Source organism: Impatiens glandulifera, chromosome 2 (assembly GCF_907164915.1).
Source record: "Impatiens glandulifera chromosome 2, dImpGla2.1, whole genome shotgun sequence".
NCBI lineage: Eukaryota > Viridiplantae > Streptophyta > Magnoliopsida > Ericales > Balsaminaceae > Impatiens > Impatiens glandulifera.
In genome coordinates, this window is record NC_061863.1 from 3,591,502 (window position 1) to 3,606,576 (window position 15,075).

General features: G+C 32.0%; 2 protein-coding genes across 2 annotated transcripts; both read right to left on the minus strand.

Annotated features, from left to right (window-relative positions):
* Positions 1 to 4,993: 4,993 nt before the first annotated feature.
* On the minus strand, positions 4,994 to 7,303 carry LOC124925339 (zinc finger protein GAI-ASSOCIATED FACTOR 1-like). Its single transcript, XM_047465309.1, has 4 exons — positions 7,116 to 7,303; positions 6,625 to 7,021; positions 6,320 to 6,543; positions 4,994 to 6,006 (listed from the first exon to the last, which is right to left on the minus strand). Exons 1-4 carry the CDS (start codon positions 7,186 to 7,188, stop codon positions 5,129 to 5,131), a joined length of 1,572 nt encoding a protein of 523 aa, XP_047321265.1. The 5' UTR covers positions 7,189 to 7,303; the 3' UTR covers positions 4,994 to 5,128.
* A 5,274-nt stretch (positions 7,304 to 12,577) lies between these two features.
* Positions 12,578 to 14,826, minus strand: LOC124925337 (uncharacterized membrane protein At1g75140-like). The gene has a single exon (XM_047465308.1). The coding sequence runs from the start codon at positions 14,649 to 14,651 to the stop codon at positions 12,750 to 12,752; it is 1,902 nt and encodes a 633-aa protein (XP_047321264.1). The 5' UTR covers positions 14,652 to 14,826; the 3' UTR covers positions 12,578 to 12,749.
* Between the last annotated feature and the right edge of the window lie 249 nt (positions 14,827 to 15,075).

Genomic DNA, 15,075 nt, shown 5'->3' on the forward strand with positions numbered 1-15,075 from the left:
TGTTGTTTTGTTGTGTGCTTGATCTGCTATTTTATATTTGGATAACCTGTGCATTTACCCATCTCACATCGATTGATTATAATATAAAAGTATTATTCGTTTTAAAATTTCTAACCGAAACTTGCAACAATTATGAGTTTTGTTAACTTCATAGAAGAAAGACAAGTGATTAAAAAATGAATAGATAGAAAATTTAAAAGTAACTTATTTGTAGCTAACTAATCTAAAAAGTACCTTTAGAGTTATAGTACACTAAATTATTAGGATTTAGATCCCAAATCTGACTTCAAACAATCTAAAAAACGCAAAAAAACAACAACACAAAACACTCAGATTTATAGTGGTTCACTCAAATGAGATATATTCATTTCAGTCGCCACCATATTTCAATATAAAGAAGAAAAATAATACAAAGTTTTTGCCTCACATTTTATCTCTCTAGCTAACGTAAACTCTTAATAATAACATATTTATAGAGTAAATATTTAGATAATAAAATCTAAATAACTCTTGATTAGACCCAAACCCCCAAACCCCAATAAAAATTCAATGAACTATTGTAGAGTTTATTATAAGTGTAAATTTCATAACTCAACAATCTCTCACTTAGAGACTAACTTCATCATCTATCGACGGCAGCGGCTCTTCATCTGATTATTTAACGAAGAAGACCAATTTAAGTTGCACACAACTTCAGTTTCTCGTTTGTCACAACTTTCATTAGCATATTAGTTGGATTCTCACTCCCGAGAATCTTTTCAAAAGCTAACACTCCATCGTTGATCGGATAAAATGATAACGAACTTGTATATGCTTCGTCCTGCCATGATAAACATGATTCTTTACTAAATCAACACTCTAACTATTGTATTACAACACACTTTCATCGTAGTCTTGACCCAATTCTCGCAAAAAGGGTTGCAATCACATCATCTCCTTAGTAACCTCTGTCACAGCAACATACTATGTCTCGCAACATACTCTTCCTCTCAACTAGAAAAAACAACAATCTTCTACAGTTTTGAAACATAACTGATTATAATATCTCCCAGAGTATAGATGTACCATATTATGCTTTTCATGCTATCAACATCACCACCATTGTCGGCATCAACATATCCTTCAAAACTCATATTAGATTTTTGAAAATACAAAGCGAGACACATACTTACTCTTAAGTATCGTAGTATCTACTTTAGTGCTTCTCAATGTTGTCTACCCGGATTGCTCATGAATCTGCTAACAACTCTCACTATATGTGATATGTATGATTGTGTGCAAACCATCGCATACATAATACAACCAATGACAGAAAAAATATGGAACGGTGACCATATAATTTTTTTTTCATCCTTTGTTGAAGGCGATTGATCTTTAGATAGTCTGAAGTGACTAGCTAAAGGGGTAGTAACTGATTTTGCATCGTACAAGTTGAATCTGTTAAAAACTTTCTTCACATATTCTTCTTATAAAAGCTTGAAAACTTCTTTATCTCTGAAAATTCTCATCACAAGGATTTGTTTTACAGCACCAATCCTTCATTGCAAATTTTTCAGACAACTCTTTTTTAGCTTGTTAATCTTATGTAAGATTGTTTCAGCAATCAACATGTTATCAACGTAGAGAAGCAGAATAATGTACGATTTATCAAACCTCTTAATATAGCAGCAATGATCAACTTCACACCTCAAAAAAATGTTATTTTTCATGGAGCTATCGAACTTTTTATACCATTTCCTTAGAGTCTGTTTCAAACCATACAAACTCTTCTAAAGTTTACACACAAACTCATCTTTTCCTTTGATTTTAAAGCCTTGTGGTTGTCGCCTTCAAATCTCTACATCCAAATCACCATGAAGAAAAAAATATGACATCCATTTGTTGAATATGAATATCTTCTTTCATAACCAAACTCAAAATAGTTATGATTGTTATTAATTTGACCAATTGAGAGAATATCTCATTGTAGTCAATACCTTCTTTTTGTTGAAATCCTTTCACAACCAACCTTACCTTATACATCACGGTTTTATCATGTTCTTCTTTAATACTGAAGATCCATTTGTTGTGAAGTGATTTATTTCCCTTTGTTAGCATAGTGAGCTCCTAAGTCTAATTTGAGTTCAAATAGTCCATGTCATCTTTCATTGCAGACTTCTACTTAATTGATTCATCGGATTGTATTGCTTCCTCGTAACATTCAGGTTTGCCTCCATCTGTTAACAAGATATAGTTTAGAGATGGGGATCACCTCTCGACTGGTTTTCGATTTCTTTAAGATTTTTTCAATTATATAACCGATGTTTGTTGATTTGTTGATATGGACACGTTCTCAATAATTTCATCTTCAACAACACATTAGTCTTCTTCGACACTCAGTATATATTCAGCAAAAAAAAAATCTCTCAAATCGACAATACCAGTCTCTTCCAATTATTTTAAGGATTTGATGGACAAATTAATAAATTTGGTGGATATTTGAACTAATGTGCATACAAGGGTGGATCTACCCAGGTAGCCCCAAATATTTTATATATATGCCAAATATTTGGTGGATATATATTTTGTATAAAAAATACCATATATTTTGTATATTTTGATAGATTTTTCGTCACTAAAGGAAAATAACGACATTTAACTTGTTTATTTTCTTTATTTGCTTGATATTATTCTCATTCTAGCTCGGGTAGATTTTGTGAAAAATAACCCGGGTAGATTTCAAATCTTAACTCTGTTTTTGTATGTAATAAATCCACTCGTACTGGAGAAGTGTTTCAATCTATCCAACATAACTTCAAATCATATGAATGTCAACATCACCAAAATCATTCGAGTTGTTTAATTTTATTTGAAAATTTTGAATATGTTAAAATAAATGTTTGTTTTTTTCAAAGAAAACAATTATATTATTTATCTACTTTTTGGGTATAAATCACTTTTTATATATACTTTGAGGAAGGGGAGAAATGGGTTGGAGCATTAGGACATAATTAAATATGTCGTTGTTAAAATTGTGTGTTCTACTCTTAACAAATGCTAGATTTGGCCCAAAAGTCATTATCTAAATAGTATGACAACTTCTTACTTTGGACGAATGTGTGAGATCAACATGGAGTGTATTCTCGGTGGTCCTAGGGTGAAGTGAGTTATGCAGCTCCTTAGGGTTCCTACTTCCCAACTTATCCGGGGCCCTAGAAGGCTAGAACTGAAAAAAAACAGCTATTTTACAAGAGAGTTAAATTCGCAACCTTAATATCATACTTTTTGTTAATTTAAATACAAATTATTTTATACTATTTATGTTTTGATGTAACGCATAAGTTAAACAAAAAATAATAATAATTTTTTTCCGACTATGACCCAAACTTCGAGGCCGACACTAAGTCTATTGTGGAGGTGGAGCAACGGGCTATGTAAAGAAATGACCTTTGGGGAATCATGGGTCGACCTTTGTATGGGCATCTCCATTGAGGAAATATGGCTACCTTATGGGCCATCATGTGATAGATTGTTTGATTAAAAAAATAATTTACAAAACTAAATACATGACTTCAACAAATTACAAGTAACTAACACTTGGATGATGTACAAAAAAAAAAAAACTAAATAAATAGTGGTTCTCATGCATGCAAAAGTTTAGAACGTGATAGTCTCTTATTTATTTTTATCCACATAAAAACTTAGAAAGAGATAACCACACAAAAGCTTATAACGAAATAATCATAATATCGTAACTAAAGTGACAAAAAAATATATAAATAGTAGATCGAATATCATAAATTTAATTATCATTGAAAACATTTTCAACTAAAGTTTGCGGTCATAAATGTGGGGACACAGTATACGACAATTTAATCTGCCTTAATGATATACATTCTGAATTGTCGGGCATACGACAATTGAATCCGCCTTAATTATATACATTCTGCATTGTCGGGCATACGACAATTTAATCTGCCTTAATGATATACAGTATGAATTGTCGGGCATACGACAATTTAATCCGCCTTAATGATATACATTCTGAATTGTCGGGCACACGACAATTTAATCCGCCTTAATGATATACATTCTGAATTGTCGGGCACACGACAATTTAATCCGCCTTAATGATATACATTCTGAATTGTCGGGCACACGACAATTTAATCCGCCTTAATGATATACATTCTGAATTGTCGGGCACACGACAATTTAATCCGCCTTAATGATATACATTCTGAATTGTCGGGCACACGACAATTTAATCCGCCTTGATGATATACATTCTGAATTGTTGGGCATACGACAATTTAATCTTCCTTAATGATATACATTCTGAATTAATGTCGAGGTCGGAATGAACAAAGATGATATTTATATGCCCCTCCCTACATTTACCAGGAATACTGAAAACACGGAACAAATAATAATGACGTATTTTCCATTGTTATTGCTCTCTCTTGTATAAGCTTGGCTACTATTCCCCAAGAGGAGGATGATAAGTTCATTTCAAAATTCCTCAAATTGATCCGAACAAAAACGAGAATTCCTCAAATCGATCCCGTACAAGAACGAGAGGATTCTTAGACTAATTTGTTTTATTGACATCTCTGTATAGAAGATCATGGTAATTCCTAAATAAATAAATAAAAATTTAGAACTAGATAGTGTATTAGATTTTTTAATGTTCTTTGTTTTTATTTATAAACTAGCTATTTTCACAAGTGCTTACTTTTTATAAATTATAGCTCCTTAAATAAAACATTTTTTAAAGAGATTTGTATCACATGGACAAAAAAAATTATTTGAAATTTAAAATATATAACACAATCTAACTTTCCATACATATTACACAACAAAATTCAATAAAATATTTCATTTCAAATACAAACAAATTCCTTTATTTTTTGTCACTTCAAAAAACCTCATATTCCTAGAGCTTGGAAAAACATTTGACAAAATCTATCCTACATTTCAAACAAACAAGGTAGAAAATTTAAAAAAAATGGACTGAAGTCAATAATCATTATTATAAATATTCTAATGTAATGAATAAATTAAAATAGCAAAGCTATGCATAAGTACCAAATCCCAACAAAAAAAATAGAAAGCATCTCTAAAGTCATGCAAAAAGAAACTAATTACCTTATTCAAAATAAGACTTCATTTCAGATGCACCATTACCTTTCCAACCTTCATGATGATCGCCGGACTCCACTCCCCGGAAACCAGAACCATTACCGCCGGCGACGTCAAGACCAATACCACTACTGCTTAAACCCCCATTCATCGATGTCATCAACGCAGAAAACCCACGACTCGCTTCCCCACCACCACCACCACCACCACCAACACCAACACCAACACCAACACCGACGCCAATTCCGAGTCCGAGAAGATCAAGAGTTGTCGGCCCATTTCCATTGAATGAGAAGGTTCCTCCGCCGGCGGCGGAGGAGGGAAGAATCAGATCGGTTTCTGTTTTCGGGATGGCATAAATAATGTTATTATGATTATTGGGTCTTTGTGAATCGATGAGTTCGATCTGATTCTCAGATGGGGTTGATCGATTGCCAAACCCAAGCCCACAAAGAAAGGAGGAACTTGATACGGTTGATCCCATTTGAGCTGCTTTTTGTAGTAAAGCAGTGGCTGACATTGCTGCAGGTTGGTGAGTCGCCGGAGCTTGAATGTAACACCTCCCGGAGTGACGGTTCTGATCGGGTATGTTTCTGAATAGAGACGAACTTGCACCATTACTAATGAATTGAAAGGTTGGTGATAGAGACAGAGATACAGGTAATTCTATCTGGGTATTGCTTCGATTAGTAGTGTTCACAACCACATCACAAAACATCTCCTCGAATGATGACGGCGACGGGAGAGGCGGTGGTGCCACCGCCGGATTAAATTGAGCATAGATAGCAGAGGCATTCACATCTTGATGTGAAGATGAGGTCAAGGCCAGCGCCGGCGCCGGCTCCGGCTCCGGAACAAGAGGGATTTGAGTTTGGTCTGGCGCATCTGTAAGGCACAGATTAAGAAAATATTATAAGAGAGAGAATTGATAGACCTTTTCTATGACAGTTTTACAGAAAGGGGGAAACAATTAGGTCGTACTTTTTCAGGTTTATTAAATTAACATTCCATGAAAGACGACTGATTCAATCTTCAATGAGTAATAGTAATTTATTATACAGATAGAGATAGAAGACAAAAGAGAAGATGAACTTTCGTTTCATCAATGGAGAAGGACCACCATATTCCTTTTCAATTAAGTAATCACAAATTGACAAAAGATTTACAGAAACACGTGAAAATTGATTCAACTACGTACCTGAGCTTTGAATTGACAGTACTGGAGATAGAACATTGGTAGAAGGAGGAGTAAGAGGCGGCGGTGGAGGACTGGATGATGAAGAAGCCGCCGGTGCAGTTGCCGGTGCAGTTGCCGTTGCCGGCGCCGGCGCCGGAGACGGAACCGGAGGCGGAGGAACGGTTTGTGAATTCTCATGAGCCAAAGCATCGCAGAAAGCTCTGTGAGTGATGAAACTGTCTCTCCTGCAACAATCAAAAACTCGGAAACCTAATTAGAAGAAGAAGAACGAAAAGGAGGATTTAACGAATTGATTTGATCTAAACCTAGAAAATAGAGTTCCGCAGTCGCATCGATACTCCTTAGTGCCGCAGATTTTCATATGTGCTTTCCAATCAGATTGAACAGCGTATTTCTTCGAGCATCTCTCACAGGTCCATTTCTTCTCGCCGTGTTTACGGCAGAAGTGTTTCTTAATTCCAGTCAGATCTCCAAGTGCTCGTTTCGGATCGTGATGAATACAACTCGATTCAGGACACACGTACACTTTCTTCCTGATTTCATTGTTCGTACGTTGCCGGAGCTTCCAAGGTAAGTTATGTCCTCGTCGATGAAGTTGTAAGTTCTGATCACGCTGAAATCCTTTGTTACAGATCTCACATACGAATCTGTTCGTCGCTAACAAAGTCTTCGGCGATAACGCAATCACCTCTGCCTCCGGATCTACAAAATCAATTCACAAAATCAGAATGCAGAAAACAGTAACTAATCCATCACCTATAATCTCATCTCTCATCTCTCATCTCTCATTCTCTACCAGGCATTCCAGGTAGATTTCGCTTCTTCTTCACCATCGATGTACTTCCTTCTTCATTTTCACGAGCCGCCATGGAAATCGAAATCCGTCGTCGCCGGAAAAACTAATTCCACGTTCAAAATCTTCGCCGGAAACCTGCAATTTGAAAGGAAGAAGGAAAGAGAGATGATACAGTAGGGTTTCGGGATTTGAAGAAATGGTTCAGTCGGCTCATGAAGAAGGTCTTATATGGCGGCAGTTTAATTTTTTCAGAAAAAAAATAAATAAATTAATATTTTAATTTGATTAATTATAATGAAAACAAACAAGACTTAATATAAGCACGAGTAAATGCATCATCATCCACGTGTCAAATGAGTCTGTTCTTAGTCGGCTTCTGACTAAGCGGTGATTTGTCTTTTTGTGAATTATTTAAATTAAAAATTCAACTAACCGAAAAAATATCACCGAATACATTAATTTGAAATTTTTATTATATTTTAAAATTATTTTTATTAAAATAAAAAAAAAATGAAAATGTGGTAGATAAGGACGATAAAGGAAAGACGACAAAAATGGTGTTTGTCGTCTAGTGCTCTGTGGCTTTCTCGTGATTGTCAACAGTATACAGAGACTTATCTTTGTACTAAAAATATTATTATTTTATTTTTTTTATTACTTTATAAATTTAATTAATAAAAAACTTAAACGGTTATTTTTAGTACAATTTGGTCAAAGTGATGATAATATTTTATTTTTATATAACTTTTTCATTTACTAAAATTCTATCTATATTAATTATATTTTATTTTTATAATAATATTTTAATATGACGTGAGAAAAAAAAACTATTAAAAAAATGAAATATTTACTTCTGTGATATCATAAATGTTTCTCTAACTAAATAAAGTTAGATTTAGATGATCCCACTAATAACTTTGATGATGTAGATAATAGTTATCTTGTAATTTTGTTTTAAAAGTAAATTCTATTTTCTATCAATTAAATAAAAAGAATTGAAAATTTTTTTTTTTGTTAATTTTTAACTATTTAGAATCAAATTAAACCATGTAACTCAATATCAAATTTTCTCTTCCTCATCATTTTTTTAAAATAAATTTATCAAAATTGAAGTATATAAATATAACTCATTTTTTTAGGCTTTGGAATTTTATTTGAATAAATTAAATTTTTGTTTGATAAAAATATTTAAAATATATTTTAATCTATAAATTAAATGAGGTAATTAATTAAAATAAATAAATAAGATGGTAATGATTTATTTTATTATTAAGTTAAAAATATAGATAAAATAATACATAAACTCAAACAATCTAATTATTTGAAAGCAAACATGATTTTTTTTCAAATAATCATAAATTTTTCTAAGAATCTAAGATAAAATCAGTTTTAATTAAATTAATTAATCAACAATGGATTCAAATTTAACTACCCAAAACAATTATAATTATAACAATTAATATCATGCTTCTCTAGGACCAACAAACAAAATCATGAAGAATTGAATGGCCCCCATTAAGAAAAACCTTATAATTACACTTCTTTCCATTTATGTGGTTAATCATCTAATCAAAGTCCAATAATTGTAGTATTTGTGTAAAAAGAAAAAGAAAAAAAGAAGATAACTATAAAGTATTTTTTTTTTAATCATATAAGCATAATATGGCCCTCCATGAATGTCAGTTCAGACAATAATAATTATGTAAGTGAAAAAAAAAAGTCTCCTCTCCCTAACTTCAAAAGTTTTACTATTAGAGGACCAATTTCAAATTTAGATATTTTTTTATATTATTTTATACACAAAATATTTGATGATTCATTTTTTACTAGTTATTATTTATGTTTATTGCTGTTACAATTAAATGAATTGTTTATTGTTGTGTAAATATTTGTTTTTAAATCAAACTTGGTCAATGTAATAATTGAATTCTTTACCTAAAAAAAAACTTTTATTTAATGAGAAGATGCCACCATTGACAAGAAGACAATGATCTTATCATTTTACCAACTAAAGTGGATTGTAATAATCTCTATTCACATTCTAGTAATTTCTTGCAAAATTCTTATGAGATTTCTTAGAGATTGTGTGAATGGATAAGTTTGATTGTCATGATAAGTTTGATTGTCATGATAAGTTCAATCTCAACATTATGCCTTTATTAAGAAAGTTTAATTAATAATTATTGATAAAAAAAAAAAAAAAAAGTGTAATATAGACTTACTTCATTATTTGTTGAAGTGTTTTAACATTGAGAGAGTTCATTTTGTTTTTTTGTTTTTTCTTTTATTTAATCAAGTTTATTTTAAGCGGTTAGCATGGTCCTCTGTTACATTGATCTTTATTTAATCTAGCATGTATCCCGTGCATTTGCACGAGTAATAATATAAAAAACCGTGAAAAAATATTACGATAAAATTTTTATGGGCAGGTCAACTCACAATCCGACTCAAGTATCTATTACTCTCACATATATCCAAATTAACCACAGCTCTCGACCCGGCAATCCGGACACTTTAAAAATTAAGCATCATTATATATATATATATAGATCAGAAGGTTCTCCCTTAATAAAAGTCAAATTTAACACGTTTGATAAATTAAATATTTCTTTAAGAAAACTTATTCAACTTATTTACCATGGTGTTAAATATCATAGTCTTTTTATTTTATTTTATTTTACAACCACATATGGGGCCTATTTAGAAAGTTGTGACATTATGCTTCAATTTCTTTATTCACATTCATATTATTTTAAATTTATATAAATATGCCATACAATTATCTATTGAAGTAGAGTGAAGTCATTGACATATTGTATTATTAATATCTTTTTCAAATTATTTGAGATGCACAAAAACTGCCTACCACACAATCACTTATAAATGGTTTTTTTTAAGAAAGAAAGACTTATTTGATCCATTATGTTTACATTTAAGTGACATAAAAAGACTTCTATAGAGACATTTTTGAAAACAAATAGTGTGATATAACATGTCATTGTTATCTTGGTTCGCCTAACACTTTTCAATTCTTGATAAATTGTTGTAACTTTTCATCCACAAATGCCCTCCTTCTTTGGTGCGACACAATTGATCCAAATTCGAGATATTTATTGACACAATTTAAGTCTTTATAGATATATACAAGGTCTTATTCAGTACGGATATTTAAATAATTCACTATGATTTCAAAGGGCACTATATCAATCAAATCAATTAACTTATTATTAAATATTAATACCTTTTAAATTTATAATTTAATAACTCAAATTTTCATAATTTCAATCCAAATAATAATAATTTATTTAAATAACTCAATTTCGAACTAGACACAATCTCTCCCGGATAAATTCTTCCTAATATTAAGAATTGATTGTAGTTTTTTTTCGACATTCTTTTAATGGTTAATTAATCTCGTTGTGTTTTTTTGTTTTTGGTAACACTTTGAACACTCATGTTTTTGTCGTTAGGTCTAAATGACTCATATATTATATTACATGTTTTTTTTAGAAAGAAAGACTTATTTGATCCATTATGTTTACATTTAAGTGACATAAAAAGACTTCTATAGAGACATTTTTGAAAACAAATAGTGTGATATAACATGTCATTGATATCTTGGTTTGCCCAACCCTTTTCAATTCTTGATAAATCATATTAACTTTTCAACCACGAATAGGGCACAATAGATCCAAATTCGAGATATTTATTGACATAATTAAATCTTTATAGAGATATACAAGGTCTTATTCAGTATGGTTATTTAAATAATTCACTATCATTTCAGAGGGCTCTCTATCAATTAAATCAATTAACTTATTATTAAATATTAATACCTTTTAAATTTATAATTTAATAACTCAATTTTTCATAATTTCAATCCAAATAATAATAACTTATTTAAATAACTCAATTTCGAACTAGACTCAATCTCTCCCGGGTAAATTCTTTCTAATATTAAGAATTGATTGTAGTTTTTTTTTTCGACACTCTTTTAATGGTTAATCTTGTTGTGTTTTTGTGTGTTTAGTAACACTTTGGACACTCATGTTTTTGTCGTTAGTTTTTGTCGTTAGGTAGGTCTAAATGACTCTTATATTATATTACATGATTATTATTTTTTAAATAATACAAACAACCCCTAAAAGGATATAATTTAAAGTGTAAATAGTGAGATGGAAATAACAGCTGTGAGGAATTAGAGATGATGGAAATTGAAATGGTCCCTCAATGAAAGAGAAATTAAAATGTCAAAAAGCAAGAAATATGATCCAAATGACCTTCCAAGAGAAGCAATCATGGTCGATTTGATAAGTTGTGTTTTACATTGTTTTCAACCTTTCTACTCATTGTTGTACTATTTCATTTCTTTTTACATAAAACTATACATAAAGCTGATAAAGTTTATAATCAATGGTATTGGTTTCATAAAAAAAAAGGATGATCCATTGGATGGATGTGATTGAATCATCCAAGAGGAGAATATCCTTTTACATCACTATGTTTTTCTTTTGATCATCCTTTTATGAGGAAAGTATTGTTTTGAAATTTTGGATTTGAAAAGAAGTTTGTGGGACTTCATTTAAACTTTGGTCAATTTCTAATTTATTTTCTCCCCCATTAGGATGTCAAATATGCCGACAAATCCAAATCATGTTGAATATTAAACTAATACTCATTTGAAAATATTTTAGGTAGGATGGATCTAAATTTGAACAAAAAAAAATGTTAAAAATATATAACATAAGTAACTAATACCTTGGAAAAATCAAAAAAATGTTTTTATTTGTTAAAAAGTTTAAAAGAGAATTCTGGTTTCATACTATTTTTATTGATACTAATTAATACCAAGATTTTAAAGGAAAATTGGATATATTTGATAAAATTGTATATCTGCAAAAAAAAAAAAATCAATTTAATGAGTTAACTTGATAAGAAATTAAAAAATAAATATAAATTTGAAAAATCCTCATTTTCCCAACAAAAAAAAGGGAAAATATAGCTAAAAATATTATGAAAAAAAATTGAAATTTCCAGCAACAAAAAGAAAGAAAAGGACATATAAATTAACATTAATAAGATATTTTAAAAAAATGTTTATAATAAAATTTATGAATGTTTTCTCATCAATGCAAAAAAATTGTTTTCAAATAAATCAAATTGTCTGACATAACAGTTAATTTTCAAATGAAATTTGTTTGGTGTTTACCTTTAAATCCAAATTCATATTGATTTTAGTTATGTTGTTTATTTTACTATTGTCTACTCCTTTATTTTAAAATTTTCTTAAGAATAATATGACAAAATGCCAATGTTTTTCTTAATCCTATTTTTAGTGAGAAATTTCTTATTTAAGATTTGAAAACTTTTTTATCACTTAGTTTTAATTCACTTGATTGACAATGGATATTAACAAACCAAATGGACCAAATTCAATAAAAATTAACATCAATAATTTCAACTAATACAAACAAAAATCAATTATAAGTTCATCCCATAATATATTTCTATCATTATTATTCTCATAACATCAATTAAAACTCCCTTAAACTATCAACTTCCATACAAAAAAACAAAAGTTACAACAAATTAACTGAAAACTAAAACCCGACAATCGAAATCGATCTCGCGCATTCAATCTTTGTTCTCTGCAACCGGATTATGCCCATACAAACTCTCCCTTCTTTTCTGCAAACCCGAAGTCTCCATATTCGCCCCACGAAATTTCAATTCACCCGCCCTCGGCCCCAAGTTAGGTTCATTTGCGGTAACCGGACCAGGCCTTGAACCATTCTCACCCGAGCCAGACCTAAAAGGACTAACTGTCCCACTCGAAAACCTAGTAGGAGATGCAAACCTTCTCGACGAACCACCTCTTATTCCTCCTCCTCCTTCACCTCTTGTAGAAGAAGTCGAATCCGGGAAACTTAATGGTGTTGTCGTAAAAGGATCGTCCGGTCCCCACGAAGTAAGCGCTTCTTTCTTCTTCGCGAAACAATACCAAGCCGCGAACAAGAAAAGAACGAAGAATAAAATTGGGCTCGTCCAAAGAATAGTATTCGACTCCGGTTTAGCCACCGGAAGGTTCGACCTAAACGTCCCAACATAACCGCCACCTAGACTCAAAACGATCATCTTTTCGCGATCGCTAGCGATTAAAGGGATTGAATTCCTAGTATCGTTAATATCGAAATGAGGAAACGAGTATCGTACCTCATCGATCCCCGCCGCGAAAAGTAAGCGCAGCCCACCCGACCTAACGTAATGTTGAGACGAAATGTTGTAAACGAACACCTTATCGGGATTCACCACGAGCAAATAGCCTCGGATTGCTTGTAACGCGATCGGCTTTATCGTATCAATTTTCCTCTTTGAAACCCTAGCTCGACATTTGAAGTTCAAAACGTCGCCTAATAACATAATGTGGATCAAATCTCCGTCGGTGGTTAATCCGTAAGCTTTCGACCGATCGGTTGAATCGAATGTGTAGGATACCGCGGGAGAAGAATAGTTCAATCCTTCGCATTCGTTCTCCTTAATCTTCATGGATCTTAAATCGATCGAGCCAGCCCCGGTTTCAGTCAAGAACAAAAGCCTTTGTTTCAAGAATGCTAGAGGTTTACTAGTAGGAACAGCTAATCCATAAACCGTTCCATTTTCCCTAAACACTCTAATCGTCCCACTAACATCAGTAGACAAAATATACTTAGTTCTCCCAACATAATGCAATTCCAACATGTTAATCTCCATCCCACCATCCACAATTTCAGGAGGAGAATCGAATTTCGCGACATTATTCATCGACAACGAACTCCATTCCTCCACCGTCGAAGCCTCAAACACTCTATGAACATGAATCAAGCCATTCTTATGGCCAGTGATCAAAACAGTTTCGTTCTTACCAACAGATATGTAAGATAACATAGAAGTAACAGGCGAATCAGAAGTTGTATTGAAATCTATCAAAACTTCACCGTTTCTAAGAATCACATAAACTTTCCCTAATTCATTCCCAACAGCAATATACTTACTCAATCCATCAAAATCCTTAAACGGCAATATGTTAATACATGTAGCATTTGAATTCAACTTAACAGCAGATACAAATTGAAATCTCTCAGACCAAAACGGATTATGTCTAGTAACCGATACAGCACCGGGTGGATTTCCATCTACAACTCTAATTTTCTCAACCGATTGAGTCGATTGAGTAGATTGATCATTGTTATACGATCTAACTATTTCTGGATACGGATATCCATCCGAAACTCCAGGAGGAACAATCTTCGTAGGAGTTTCTCCAGAGTTCGACTCTAACCTAGACACTAACTGACTAAGATTTCTCACTATCGATTCTAACTTATCCAATTGAACTTGTTGCCGATTCAAAACCTCGGTGGAATTAAGTTCGGTTGTGTTCGTATTCAATGGAGGAATTATTACTGGATCCGATCCTAAAACAGCTAAAACGGTAGAAAAAGTAAGTGCGTAGAAGAAGAAGTAAGAGAATAACATGCCTGTTAGGGAAACTGCCATTTCGAGTAGCGTAAGGAGAAAGCTGGAAGTTCAGAAAGCTTGAATCGCCATGAAATGGACTGATTGGAATGGATCTTCAGTGAGATTTGATGATGGAGATGTTAATAAGGTGAGTGAAATTGTCTGGTTCTTAGAGAGGAAACTGCCTTGGTTTTGGAGAGAGAGATGAAGCAGTTTCTTTACTGTGGGGAAGGAAGGAGCGGTAATCCGCTGCATACCAAATTGTTAATGTGTCTTCTACGATAATGACACGTTGATAAACTGTAATTGTACTTTTATTAGAAAGTCCCCGGGATTCAATGATAACTTTAAATCTTAATATCCTTACACTTTCTTTCTCAATCCAATTTTTCACTCTAACTTGAATTTATACATTGTTTTATTAAACATTTTTATATTTTGAATCTAGTTTTCTTTAGAATCA